The sequence below is a fragment of the Ceratina calcarata genome, unplaced genomic scaffold (assembly GCF_001652005.2).
Source record: "Ceratina calcarata isolate Rehan_Ccalc_2016 unplaced genomic scaffold, ASM165200v1 scaffold554.2, whole genome shotgun sequence".
NCBI classification, from domain to species: Eukaryota; Metazoa; Arthropoda; class Insecta; order Hymenoptera; family Apidae; genus Ceratina; species Ceratina calcarata.
This window is the reverse complement of record NW_017176727.1, coordinates 728,214-743,268: the sequence shown is the minus strand read 5'-3', so window position 1 is coordinate 743,268 and position 15,055 is coordinate 728,214. Positions and strand designations below refer to the sequence as shown.

The following is a 15,055-nucleotide window of genomic DNA, read 5'->3' as shown; positions in this document are numbered from 1 at the left end:
TATAAGGTGTTAATTTCTAAGCTACTCACGAAAGTTACAAAATTATGTTCAGTGTATTGTAAAAAGTAGTATGGATATTTTATAAAGCATTAATATATAACATAGATATGGTGTATGATATTGCTGTATTAAAATAATACAGATATGATATAGATCATTCCTAAAATAGAAATGACACAGGATGAAATATGGGTATGGGTATAATACAGAGTATAGCTGTACAAATAAGACATATGTTACATGAAGTACAGCTGTGCATATAAAATTATATATGCAATGGGTATGATACAGTATGTTGCTAGTATATGTGATACAGAGTTTTGCCAGAAAGTAATAGATATGATACAGGGTATTGTCAATGATTAGTAGATGTGATACAGAAAATTGCTAAAATACAAAGAGTATATTTTACAGAGCATTGCTAAAAGATCAAATGGATATATCACATTATATAACTAAAATATGTTATTAGGATATGGTACAGAATATGTATTGTTAAAAAAGTATTAGATATGACAGTATTGGTAAAAAGATAGTAGATATGATAAGAGTGTTGTCCAAAAGAAATGGATTTGATACAGGATATTGCTAAAACTTACAATTAATGGATAAGATACAGAATATTGCTATCAATTCAACTGGATATGGTACAGAGTATTGCTAAAAAATGGACATATTACAGAATATTACTAAGAAATAATGGATATGATATAGAGTATTTTTAAAAAAATGGTCACGTTACAGAGTATTGCCACAAAGTAATGGATATGATATTCAGTATTGTTAAAAACTTAATATATTTGTTACAATGTATTTCTATAAAGTAATAGATATGATACAGAACGTTGCTGTAACTTAGTAGATACAGAATATTAAGTGGATATTTTACTGAGCATTGCTAAAAAGTAAAGTCGATATGTCACAGTGTATTGCTTAAAAGTAAACCGGATATGTTAGAGAGTATTGTTGAAAAGCTAATAGATTTGTTATAGAGTATTGCTATAAGAGATATGATACAGAGTATTGTTAAAATCTAGTAACTATGATACAGAATACTGCTAAAATATAAAATATTTCGCAGAGAATTTCTCAAACTTGAATATACATATTACATTAGAGTAGTAGATATGATAAACAGTATTGCTTAAAAAGAATAGATTTAATACAGGATATTGCGATAGCTTACAATTAGTAGATATGATACAGACTGTTACTATACAATCAAGTGGATATAGTGCATAGTATTGCTAAAAAATGGACGTGTTACAGATTATTACTAAAAAGTAATGGATATGATACAGAGTATTGATAAAAAATATGGATATATCATAGAGTATTGTTTTAAAGTAAAACAAATATGTTGCGGAGTATTGTTGAAAAACTAATAGATTTGTTATAGAGTATTGCTACAGAGTAATAGATATGATACAGAGTATTGCTAGAACTTAGTAGATAGGACATAGAATATTAAGTGGAAAGAGCATTGCGAAAAATAAAGTCGAAAACTGACTGGATATTTAATATATAGAATATTGCTTTATGAGTAATGTAGATTATTGTTAAAGAAAATAAGTTAGAAATATATTAGATGTAGATCTTTGTACGTGTATGCAGATTTTAATGAAGAACTGAATCTTGTGAATATTTCCAGGTGTGCTGCCTACTTGGACAGAGATTACACTTTATAATTTTTAAGTATGGCAAATGTATATAAGAATATATTTTGCATATTATAGTATAAATATATATTGTAATGTACAGAATATATTAATTTTAATAAATGTTATTTTCATCATTATTGTAACAGATTAAGCATTTTTTATATATGTATTATATTTCCTAGATCGCCAAGTTCCTTGAATTGCAAATCGCAATCGAAACCATACATCGGAATTCATAGACGATTTTCAAATTTGTATACTTGTAACGAACATTTTTTACAGAATAATTTTTCAGTTAAAAAATATTATTATGATGTTCAAAAGGGTTCATGGCAAAAAAGAGTGATTTTGTATCTCCCTCCTCTTGCTTCCATTTATGTCACGAACTATGAAAGTAAAAGACATGTTCCTCAACTATTTGTTCCATAACTTCCTTATTCTATAAAAGATTGTTTGCGTCTAGGCAAAATCTACCTGTGTCGAAATGCTCTATATGAAATTATTTACTGTTCATTTCCGGTAGTATAAGAATTCTGTGAAATGTGACGTTTGTGAAAATTATTTTTTTGAGATAGGATATCGTGGAAAATGATCTTATCACAAGATCAAATTACTAATCGAATCGTTTCCTCTTTATTATCAAGTTATTCGAAATTGAACGAACGTTGGAAATTAAACGACACAAAATCATAGGTGTAAATACATATGTAAAGTTTGATAACATAATTAGTGCGGAACGGTAACCATATTTTTTTCAAATGTTTACACTATGAATGCGTGATAAAAACTGTTGCTTAGTAGCGCGTTAGGCTGTCGTTGTCAGTCGTCCATCAGCGACCGGTACGTGTAGTTCGTAGGAACGTGTCATTCCTACGCGTCCCGTACATTCTATCGGGAATATATACTTAGAAAATTCAGTGTTAACGAGTCGGGTAGTTCGAGAGAATCAACTGGTTGCAGGAACAATAAACAGGTACGAGTTTATTCATATATTTCGACATATAACATCCTGATTTCCTTACAATTTAAGATAAAGTGTACATCTCTTTGTTGTCAGATAACATTTGTTGCACGTATACGCGATTTATTACTTATATATTTTCAAATTAGTATATCAGATCAGTATTTAACAATTTAAAATATTTAATGTAAACTGTGAAAATTAAGAGTACAATATATATTATTGCTCTATTCAGATCTATGTTGTTCTAAAATTCTAAAATTTCGTTGGTGAGTGTTGAATATTTTTAAATTATATTCTGTATTGATATTTACGATCGGCATTTTCCTGAATACTCAGACATGCGACTTTTTTATAACTTGAAGGAAATGTTTATTCTTGTGTGACGAATACTTTTTTGTAATCCGGTACGAGATCTTACACATTTTTCATTTCAAATCGTAATTTCGATTATGATAAGTACTTCCTCTGATACGTAATAACTGCCAGTATATAGAATACTTACCTCTGTATACCATTCGAACGTGTCATTCAATATGGAACAACATTTATGCGCCAGAATTGTTTCTCATTGTTTAATCGATGCATTCGATTCTGCTAATTGTTCAATAATGTGCATTGTTTTAAACAAGAATGGAATTGTTCGCATCCTGGGAATTTATATGAAAGGTAATTAATACTAATTAGTATTTAAAATCATTTAATTTACCAATTATATGAATCAGAGTTTCACGTAAACACGTTCTTCAAACGGTGGATTACAGGTAAATGAATAGATCCTTGAAAAAGAGTTGATAATTTCTTATCGTGAGTAAGTGCAAAATAAAAGCAGGGATTATAATGCGTAGTATCATAATGTACTGTTTACGTTACGCGTTACAGAATTCGAAAACGAATTAAATGATTTCTATCACAAAAGAAAGATCCTTGAAGTTATGATACATATCACGTTACGCAGTATACAAAGTCGTTCGCTGAGCACATTAAAAATTGCCATTTTCGTTCTGCTTCATCCACGAATCTATCCATGCTTATGCGAGCATGGAGGAACACGTGCCAATCAGGGACCGCATAATTTTTCCCTCGGCCGGAAAGTGGGGACGACGCGACCATGGTGGGCACTGGTACTTGATGGGAGTATGCTAGGCATGGTCAGCGAATGCGCATGAGGAAAATAGTAGTGGGGATCGAAATACGGGCGAAAAAGAGAGGAAGCAAGCCGTGCGGGAAAAATTATGCGATCCATGGTGCCAATGCGTGAACGAACTGTTTTTTCTTCCTCCCATTTTTTAATAAGATATTTACATTCATACACGATTCTTCGTTTTCCATTTCTGTTCACGATTATTCTGAGTATCGCGAATTTTTTGAATATTCAAATTTATGAGCAGAATATTTAAGAACTCGGATCACACAGTACCGAACTATATGCATATAAGTAATCAACCATCATTAGCACGTGTAAGACGTACATGTGTAGTTACTTGTATTATCACATGTTCGCGAGTCTACAAGTTCTTAAGATTTAATGTTGTAAATGCTTGCACGCGCGTATTTATAATCGTCTTTAGCTGATTTATTCATCGATGAAGAGAATTAGAAATATTAACATCCTTCGCAGTGAACGCAAACCAAGTATTTTAATTACCGTGGCAAGTTTATTCATACATGTGGCCACAGTATGTTACGTAATTTGTCTAACAAAAGTTACGTTACAGTACGTTTTTTTATCTCAAGTACAGCGCCCAGATAGCGCATGCATTTATTAACTGGCACGCACTCTGTGCATGTCGATCGTTATTGTAATGGTATCTAATAATATTTAATTCAAAAGTAAAGCATGTCCATAATACAAGCTATTGACCTGCTCCGTGGACTGACCTCGCGTCCTTATTCATAATATACATATTACATGTCTACATTAAAGTCATCGAATATTTCATTAAAGCCTATCTTTTAAATACATATATCTGAATTACATTTTATCAAGAACATGAATCGTACAAAAGCTTCGTAAAAATAATTTTTGCAAATCATTTTATTCTTCATAAATACGTAGGTCATACTATGAACACAGAGAATTCATGTTTATACAAAGAACAAAGAAAAGTTCATTTTACGTAAGTCTTCTTTCGTTTTCAGATTGAAGATCCTCCGGTGCTGTTGATCGACTGGTATTTTTGAGACCATGGAGAGTACTTTGACAGAATTCGAGGAAAGTGTGTCCTTCGACATCGATGACCCGGACTTTGCCCCATCGAATCCTTGCACTGTTGCTCATAATGTTCTGCGCAGTATACAACTCAGCGATATTACATTTGGCGTCAATAAACGTGAGTACATTCACTTCTATTACATACAGTTATTTTAAACGGACAGGTATATGCAATAAGTAGGTATTCACGAGTAAACGATGGAATACTTTATTTTACTAAAAAATTGTTATTCTATAAATATGTATATCACATAAGAGGCGGATGATAGTTGATTGATAGATAGGTTTTGTCAGTTAGGGGCTAGGGAACATTGCTGCCTGTGTCCTACCTGTTTTCTGGCTACACATGCTCAGGTAGATCTGCCTAGGTACCCTTCGTACCAGTCTGCGCACATTTACCGGATGTACGTAAGTGTAAGTAGTGCATTGATGCATTTCGATGAATCTGTTCAGTCTCATTTGTAAACAGGATGTCAACGAACGACATTACAATAATTGCAGGCTTTTTTAGTGAGATTATTGAATACATTTCATATAAGGGCTTCGCGTGAAAATTGAACATGTGAGGAATAAAAAGCAAAAGAAATATCTACGTATGTTTTATGTAACTCTAGAACGTGACTTTGGTAATGTTGATTCGGCTGACGAGATTTATAAGTAGCCTTGTAAAAATGATAAAAACGTGTTTAGATAACGATAAAGATTGATATTTTTTACAATACGAGATGGAAATTTAAAAGTACTTAATTTAAAAGTAGTAAATATAAAAGTATTCCAAATCTCAAATTCACAAGCGGACATTTTCTCCATGGGTGGCTTGAGCGTCGTTACAAACGTTTCGGTTTACCTGCACAGGTTTCTCCGGTTCAGGCACGTCCAATGATTTTTCATAATTTCTTCGATCGCCTATACAGGTCATAATAACTGTTCAATTTGTCATACACACTTTCGATAAGCCTGTACAGATTTACCTGAGCATCTCTAGCAAATTTTGAGAAGATGCTCAAGACAATAAAATATTTTCCGCTATTTACTACTATTCGACCGTCACTGTTTCGTTAAACTATGTATCTGCAGAACTTTCAAAACTCGGAGTATCGTTGGCATTATGGAAGCTTAAAACGCGAACGTACATTCGCACTCCAAACTTCACGATTACGCATGGGGGATCACGTATCGAATATAAGGTATCATTGTTACTGCAGTGGCAACGCGAGTATAACACTGCAATCTTTAGTCTAATAACCCAACGTTATGTATGCACGTGCGTAGTCGTGTGCGAAATTTCTCGCGAAAATTCCAACGTGTCCTATGACCGGTATTTAATGACATCGGCGAACCAATAATGCGAAGCAATCGATGGTCATCGCGATGCAGATAGAATACATACACGTATTGTTGAGTCTGAAAAGGTACACAGTGACCAAACTGCGTCATAAATCACAAAAAGAGTTTGACGATAAATCCATATACCTTCTCTGGCCGTTTATGAGGGGTTAATAAGCTTCTTCTTACTTCGTGCTTTTTTGGGTTTTTCTGAAATTTTTCCGGCATCTCTGTACCAGACGTACAACTCTTTGTTAGAAAAGTCAGTCTTTTTTAGCATAAAATCAGTACTTCGTTCGTCATAGACTCACACTCAGATCTCAAACATTGGACAGCAAACAACTCTCTCTCGTACACTACTCACAGAAACATTTTATCTTGTAAAATAAAGTCTCAGTAAATTGTTAAGTAGTCTTCAACCAGCAATTATTCATTGAGCATTCATCAAACGTCAAGAATTGCCGTCGACGATACACGCAACACGTATCTTATGCGTATCAAATTAATAATAGATTAGTGATGACGCCTAACTCATATAATAACGTAACTTTGATCATTTACGTATAAACGATATGTATATGCACATAAACAAGAAGAAGAAACATCTGGGTGGAAAATTAAGCAGATTAGTATGATAATATTAGACCTGTTTTGGGGATTTATGACGGTAGGATGAATGACGCAGATGCAGGATGAGACAAATCTGATATTAATAGATACATATATCTTGCCTTTTTTTTAAACATATTTACTAATCTTATATATAATAACCGTTGATAATAATTTTTTCGTTTCTTTCGATGCACATTTGGAAAGAGTGCGAAAATAGTGTGTGCTGATCTCGAGAATTTCGTGAGCTCTAAAGATGTACATTATGCAGACCGAAAGCTTATCGTATTGCCAGTTGCCAGCTGACATTTTATCACGTATGAAACGATCTTGTTACGTTAGATGACCACACATCTTGCACTGATATTGACGTCAGAGTATGTACATCGTTTTAATATTATCCTTTCGTAGTGCTTGTACAATAAGGAAAAAATGAAGCATCTATTCCGTTCTTTCGAACTTTGTTTTATTAGTCTTCATTTAATGTGAAGCTGTCTTGTATCTCGGTTGTCTACAGCTTCCTTTACGTCGAAAACTAATATACCAACTTGAATAAACAGTTCACCTGTACTCTTCATTTTTAAACAATGTCATGTGTACAAATTAATATTTTATCTTCAATAATAAAAATGTGCTTGTTTTATCGGTACAAAAAATTGTTTGATACATAACTAGTATAAATGTTCGTGTCACGTATGATACTGCTAGATCGAAACGAGTCGTTTGATTCTCGTACACGTGTGGAATGAAGAGAATTCTTACGCATGTATACATATACATATGTACGCACATAACTTGGGCCCCGGTTCTATTATTATATTAGACGCGAAGCGAGCATGGTTCTCGTAAGGAAGGAACTTGATCTAACTAAGGACAAAATTGGATCCACGTGCATATCAGCTTTCTTCCTGAGAAATCAACCGGGAGTGAGTACGCGTCGGTAGCGGCTACCGATTATAATTTGCATTTACGCGTGCATTAATTACTGACGATTAGATAGCAATAGTTCTTTGTTCGGCTTGGGTCAATATCTCGTTGCATCGCGTGACTAATAGCAATGTCCTATCATTTGGTTTATATTTTTATTCTAGCAGAAAAGAAAATAGTTGTACCTGCTATATTAATCATGTAGTACATATCAGAATAGTAACTAGTATGATCTCAGAATTACAGAAACATATTGTCACATCCTTCATTATCAACAACTTTGCTTTTGCGTTAAATACCAGATGGAGGTATAATGAAGTTTTGATATATCATTCCTTAAAGAATTATTTTATATCTTCTTGAAAGTATGCAGTAATAATTGATTTATAGATACAAAATTGCTATTATAATAATTCCATTCAGTTAGAAAACCAAAATTCAGTCTTATTTGTCTTATCGTTATTATTGTAATCCTCAATATATCATACTTATTGTAGTTTACATGCATGCTCTTGAATACGATAATAATATTTCTCAACATTCTGCCAAGTACGAAATGAAGTTACTCGTCTTCCTAATGAACTGAGTACATTAGTAATAATGTACAGTTTTAAAATTTTCCGCAATCAGGTCAGTAAGTTTATCTCGACCCCCTGCGCACAACGAACAACACAATCTTTGAGCCAAACTGCATTCTCAGCTGACTAGATCAGGCCACTGCTTGCGATAAGGATAACAGTTTCTTTTGAGCGCAAATTATTCATAATTGTTACTTATCAATTGCGATAAAAGCTAATATTATATAAAATTTCGTCGACCCTGATTATCATACTTACGTCTACTTTCTTCAATCATATCTTTTTTTTCTAAATGTAGGCGTTATTCAAAATCTTAATCTGAAGTGGACTGAGCTTATTAGTTTTCGGTCAACATATTATAATCTGGTGTTCGATGTAATTTAACAGTCAGATAGAAATGATTGCGCTTGTGAATTAATTTAACAGCTGACAGAAGTAAAGTGATTACGTTTTGGATCAAGGAAGTCGCGATGACCTTTAAGTGGCTGCGCGGTTACATTTACAGAATAATTTCATTCATGGATTCGAAGTTTGTCGAGATACATAAGTATGTATTGGGAACTTCGCTGCTTGTAAGACTTCAGCGGATCAGTAGTTCATATTTTGACATTTTACGTTCTACACGTGGAATTTTCTTTTTATAAAAAAATTTCACTTTCTGAGATTGAGTTCTTAGAACTATGTATAAAATACAAGTGTACTACAAGGTAATACAAGTGTATACATATAGAATGAACAATTAACATATGTATTTTACAATTTTCGTTGATTTATTGTTGCAAAAAAAAATATGCATCTATCGCATACATATTTAAATATATTTGTTTTTAAAAATACTTTTTTTTTTAATTTATGATGTCGCTTAAGGAGCGAATTATTATACCGTATCGCATAGCTTTGCATTTGTTTTTTAAAGTTATCACTCAAAGTGCACGTGATTCTCTAGAAATTGACGTACTGACATTGTCCTTTACTTGATTGTGCGCGATTTAAAAGATAGTTAACGAATGTGAATGAATTTTATGCTTACACAAGTATATTACTCATTAACATTTTCGTATTAACTTAGTTCACATGAAAGTACTTTTGCTGTGTATTCATATTATGATAAACTCAATTTTCATCGAAGTTAATGTATATTGATCATAGATACGTTTTCGTTCTATTCAATTTTGTGAATTAGGCATACATTATAGGACTCATTTAACATTCCTGTAGTTTTATAAAATTTATAAATTTTCATCGATACGCTCTTACTTCTTGCACTATTAAATTTTTTTCATGCCTTTTTACATATAATTAGTGATCTGGTATTCTCACTTTTTGAACATTTCGACTTTTTTATTTAGTCAGATTTATTGTCGTAAACGATGTTATCTATTTGATTCATAAATATTGGATGATGTAAATTATTGAAGTCTGTAACCTACATTGTGGACTATATTTTAATGTCGACGAACAAAAAGCTCATCGCATGTAAAAGATTTATTATTTGACGTCGGAATATTTATTCTAATAAAGCAAACTTGAGAAATCATGCTATAAAGTTAATAATGGCAAACTAGAAGAGCGATCGCAGTAGATATACAACGTTGGCCGTGAATGTAAGGTCGCTCATCATTTTATGTCCCTAATTAAGATTATCAGAGAGGAATGGTTTATGTACAAAGCATTGAAACGTTCTAACAAAAGGTGATTTCGGTCAGGAGAAATAAATTAAAAAGATAGCATGATTTATGTATAGAATTTTTGTTCGGTATTGACATACCAGATTTATTTCAGTTTTTCTGTAATTTCTCGTCAGAGACGAGAAACTGAAAAAATGCCAAATAATAAACTAGTACAGACAACAATAAAACAAAACCAATTGTTATTCGATGCTAGAAACTTAGGAATTTACAATGTCTTCCCGTGATGTAATTCCGAACTATTTATACAATGCCTCTCGTACAAGAATAAGTAAATCGCAAAGAAGCAACAGCTACACACGATATCGAATTACAAGCCTTATGTCTAAGTTCTATTAAAAGTTAGTTGTTATAACTTTTACTGATAGACAATATAAATAAAATTGATACGTTAATATCAAACCAGATGAAGAATCGCTTATATATAATATTTTTTAAAATACTTTTTGCTAAAAGCACATAAATGCAGAACGTTTACCCTGGTCTGTTTGAAGTGGAGCTCCGCCATGTTTCCATATGCAGAGTTTAATAACACGCTAATAAATTAAACCTATATTTAGCCACTAAACGACTGTCGCAGCTAAAAATAGGTAAGACCGTCGGCTTATTTTCAGTTTGCCAGTCTAATTAGGTACTGATGAAAAGTCTCAGATGCACGAGTTCGCAATCTTCTCCTTGACAAGATTTATGCATTTTTTACACACTGATTTGCTCGACATTATTCTGATGACCGAGTAATTCTGTAGATTAACTTTTGCCTTGTTGTTAGATTCAGATTTCCACCCAAACTGTGAGTTGAACCGATAATTAATTCCAGGTTCTCCTAGGAGATGAAATATAATAAAAGTTTAATTGAAGTCTCTAGTATGTTCCAAAAATTTTATTTAAATTCATGTTTAAATCTAGTCTTGCATGTTATTGATTCTAATATTTTAACGGCTTGACTTTGATTGAAAATTGTTAATATTTTTTGAGTTACAAAATTTAACGTCGTAATAAATAAAAAATATTGAAACGCAGACAAATAATTATATTTCTTTACATGAGATGTTATCTATTTGATTCATAAATATTGGATGATGTAAATTATTGAAGTCTGTAACCTACATTGTGGACTATATTTTAATGTCGACGAACAAAAAGCTCATCGCATGTAAAAGATTTATTATTTGACGTCGGAATATTTATTCTAATAAAGCAAACTTGAGAAATCATGCTATAAAGTTAATAATGGCAAACTAGAAGAGCGATCGCAGTAGATATACAACGTTGGCCGTGAATGTAAGGTCGCTCATCATTTTATGTCCCTAATTAAGATTATCAGAGAGGAATGGTTTATGTACAAAGCATTGAAACGTTCTAACAAAAGGTGATTTCGGTCAGGAGAAATAAATTAAAAAGATAGCATGATTTATGTATAGAATTTTTGTTCGGTATTGACATACCAGATTTATTTCAGTTTTTCTGTAATTTCTCGTCAGAGACGAGAAACTGAAAAAATGCCAAATAATAAACTAGTACAGACAACAATAAAACAAAACCTTGTCCAATGTCTTCCCGTGATGTAATTCCGAACTATTTATACAATGCCTCTCGTACAAGAATAAGTAAATCGCAAAGAAGCAACAGCTACACACGATATCGAATTACAAGCCTTATGTCTAAGTTCTATTAAAAGTTAGTTGTTATAACTTTTACTGATAGACAATATAAATAAAATTGATACGTTAATATCAAACCAGATGAAGAATCGCTTATATATAATATTTTTTAAAATACTTTTTGCTAAAAGCACATAAATGCAGAACGTTTACCCTGGTCTGTTTGAAGTGGAGCTCCGCCATGTTTCCATATGCAGAGTTTAATAACACGCTAATAAATTAAACCTATATTTAGCCACTAAACGACTGTCGCAGCTAAAAATAGGTAAGACCGTCGGCTTATTTTCAGTTTGCCAGTCTAATTAGGTACTGATGAAAAGTCTCAGATGCACGAGTTCGCAATCTTCTCCTTGACAAGATTTATGCATTTTTTACACACTGATTTGCTCGACATTATTCTGATGACCGAGTAATTCTGTAGATTAACTTTTGCCTTGTTGTTAGATTCAGATTTCCACCCAAACTGTGAGTTGAACCGATAATTAATTCCAGGTTCTCCTAGGAGATGAAATATAATAAAAGTTTAATTGAAGTCTCTAGTATGTTCCAAAAATTTTATTGAAATTCATGTTTAAATCTAGTCTTGCATGTTATTGATTCTAATATTTTAACGGCTTGACTTTGATTGAAAATTGTTAATATTTTTTGAGTTACAAAATTTAACGTCGTAATAAATAAAAAATATTGAAACGCAGACAAATAATTATATTTCTTTACATGTTTTGTATTTATGTTTGAACAATGAACAAGACAAAATAGTCTTGTTAAATACATTCATCAAAGATAATGAACCTCTATAAAATTTTAATAAGTAAAAATATTCCTTGATTTAAATACATTTTATATCACAAAAGTTGTAAAAGAGACAACAACAGGAAGGAATACCTTCCGGCGTTATATTCTAATTTTAATCAAGTATGGTAATTACTCGTTTCGAGTTTTCAAAATGCATTTCTTAAGTTCTAAACTTTGAACAACGTCCAATGTTCGCCATGTGACTCTACTCCGACTACATAGTTTTCAACTTCACGTGACTAAAAAACCTCGCAATTGTTGGTAGACGTAGTATTTGACAAAGTGATTTGATAAAATAAAAAATGTGCTGTATCGTTTAAAATTGCTTATGCAGGTCATGGTCAGTATCTAATACATATATAATTTTATTTTTACCGAAAAATACCTATTTGCAAGTATTTACATATTTATTGTCTCCATATCGTCTAAAATTATTTATAGTATTCAATAATATTTTATTTTACTTTTACCAGAAATAAAGTGCTTATTGTCTATCAACTGTAAGTAATTTATCTATTTTCACGTAAGCAGATATTATCAAACATCTTCCAATTTTTTACGAAGACATAGCGCAGTGAGTGAATATTCGTATTCGAATAAATTATCATAAACAATTTCGTTGACTTCATAATGTGACACATGTGTATAAAATTCAGTTCATTGAACTGAATTTCATCGTGCATCACAATACCGTAATCAACCTTGCAAATCGTCTATTAACACCATATCCGCTGTTTTCTGATCTAATTGTAACATTCAAAACAGCAAAGCCTGCTAGCGATGAGTGAAGAGGTTAAATATAAAATACAAATGGGTACATTCAAAATTTAAAAAGTTTCTTCATGCCACTCATGTGCTTCTGAACTACCGCGCCGACAACGTATACGTAATGTACATAAGTACAGCCGGTCAAGGCGAAGATTTCGGGTTCCCGAAAATAAGCGTGACCCTGAAGAACACCATTCGGAGTCGTTCAACTTTCAAACAAAACACTCGACTGCGTCTAGAATTTGTTACGCGGATGTGATGCTCTTTTCGGTGCGTCTGTCGAGAGCTGAAGCCAAATTCGACTTGAAAGTCTCGTTTCGGGTAGGGAGCAAGGGAAAGAGAGGAGACTGTTTCTTGGAATTAAATATATACACGTACGTTTACTATTTGTTCCTGAACGTCAGACTTGCAGCTGGCTGTTTCTGCTGGGTAGTTGAGATTCAAATAAATATTTACTCAAAAATTTAATCGATTCTGTGAAAGTTATTCGGTGAAAATTATGAGTATTGCGGGATTGATTCTAAGATTTTTGACTCTTATATGTATAATATTATCATCGTTACATAAAAAATAATGATTATCATCCTCTAATTAGAATCATGCTTCATAACCATTTAGCTATAATAACTACTTCGTTGTATCTAATTTCAGTAAAGTCACCTAATAATAAAATGAAAATTATTTTAATTAATGCTCATCTCTGTAAATTAAATAACTTAATTTGTTGGTTTAACAAGTAGATCCACATCAATGTCTCGTAACAATATTCGTAAATACATAGTATCTTAATTTATCATAAAGCATTTCTCATATTAGTCATCCTGCTTTCTTACATTATACTTATCATAAATCAATTCTCTGCGTCTGTCTTTTCGTACTCTTTTTCGAACTCTTTAATCTTTAATCAAACGCTTTTTTTTGGTTGATGAAGTATAATTGCGGTCGCACGTGCCGTATACTGGTTCGATGCAGCTTGGAACTTGGGTCCGATAAGTGTCATAAGAAATATTCCGACGAACAGCTCAAATGGATGGTGATAAAACGTCGCCTTACATGATTCCATAGTCCAAAGAAACTTTTGTTCTACGCGTTAAATTGTACAGATAAAATACATATGTATGAATTTCAGGAAGTTATAAGTATGCATGCATTGGAATAAGAAATATTACTTTCGAAAACCTATTCTTTTTTTTAAAATATAATTGTTCTTCCCTATATATAAATTTATAGAAAATATATATTTACGAGAGTATACAAATAGACGATTTTACTCTACATAATTAGAGTACCGAAGAAACGTTTACACGGGAAGGAATTTAATTAATTATTGGATAGGGTTTAATTAACACGGACATTTGCCGTTTACTTTGATCTAATTGGCAGGTCGGTTGAATTTGAAATCAGAAATCTCGATACTTTCGAGGCGAGATCGTGAAAGGAGAGCGCAGTCGTTCGATGAGTGATTCGCGAGAGGATCGTGAAACTCTCTTCGGCGATGTCGCTATCCTCTCGCGCAGATGACTCCGCGTGATCACAACGTGTTCGTGAAATAATCGTTCGAACTCACGTGATCCTTGTACGATCTCCACAGTTTCTTTCCTTTTGCGACGATAGCTGGCTACTGGGAGGTTCACTCCGTTCACTCCTGTCCGAGATTTCGCAGCAGACGCCAATGTTTTCGGAAATTTTCATAAATTATTTGCGACATTAAGCCATTTGCATCATACATTGCCGCTCACAGATATTTATAATACTTCATATGATAATTATTGTAGTACTTCTTTAAACTATTTGCATCATTGAAGAAAGTGGAAAATTGGAGGACCCTTATCACCAAGATTCTTGTGACCAAGAAAGTTGAGCGTA

The 15,055-nt window shown here is 32.5% G+C and overlaps 1 protein-coding gene and 1 long non-coding RNA gene across 2 annotated transcripts in view; both read left to right on the top strand.

The window, feature by feature from the left end:
- Positions 1-2,499: 2,499 nt before the first annotated feature.
- Positions 2,500-15,055, top strand: part of Pino (protein pinocchio) — a 51,338-nt gene continuing 38,782 nt past the window's right edge. The window contains exons 1-2 of the mRNA XM_018031637.2: positions 2,500-2,634; positions 4,765-4,955. Coding sequence (XP_017887126.1) covers positions 4,811-4,955 — 145 coding nt within the window. The 5' untranslated portion in view covers positions 2,500-2,634; positions 4,765-4,810. The remainder of the gene's footprint in view (positions 2,635-4,764; positions 4,956-15,055) is intronic.
- Positions 5,138-5,876, top strand: LOC113464822 (uncharacterized). Its single transcript, XR_003389683.1, has 2 exons — positions 5,138-5,251; positions 5,339-5,876. It is a non-coding gene; the product is annotated as an uncharacterized LOC113464822 (long non-coding RNA).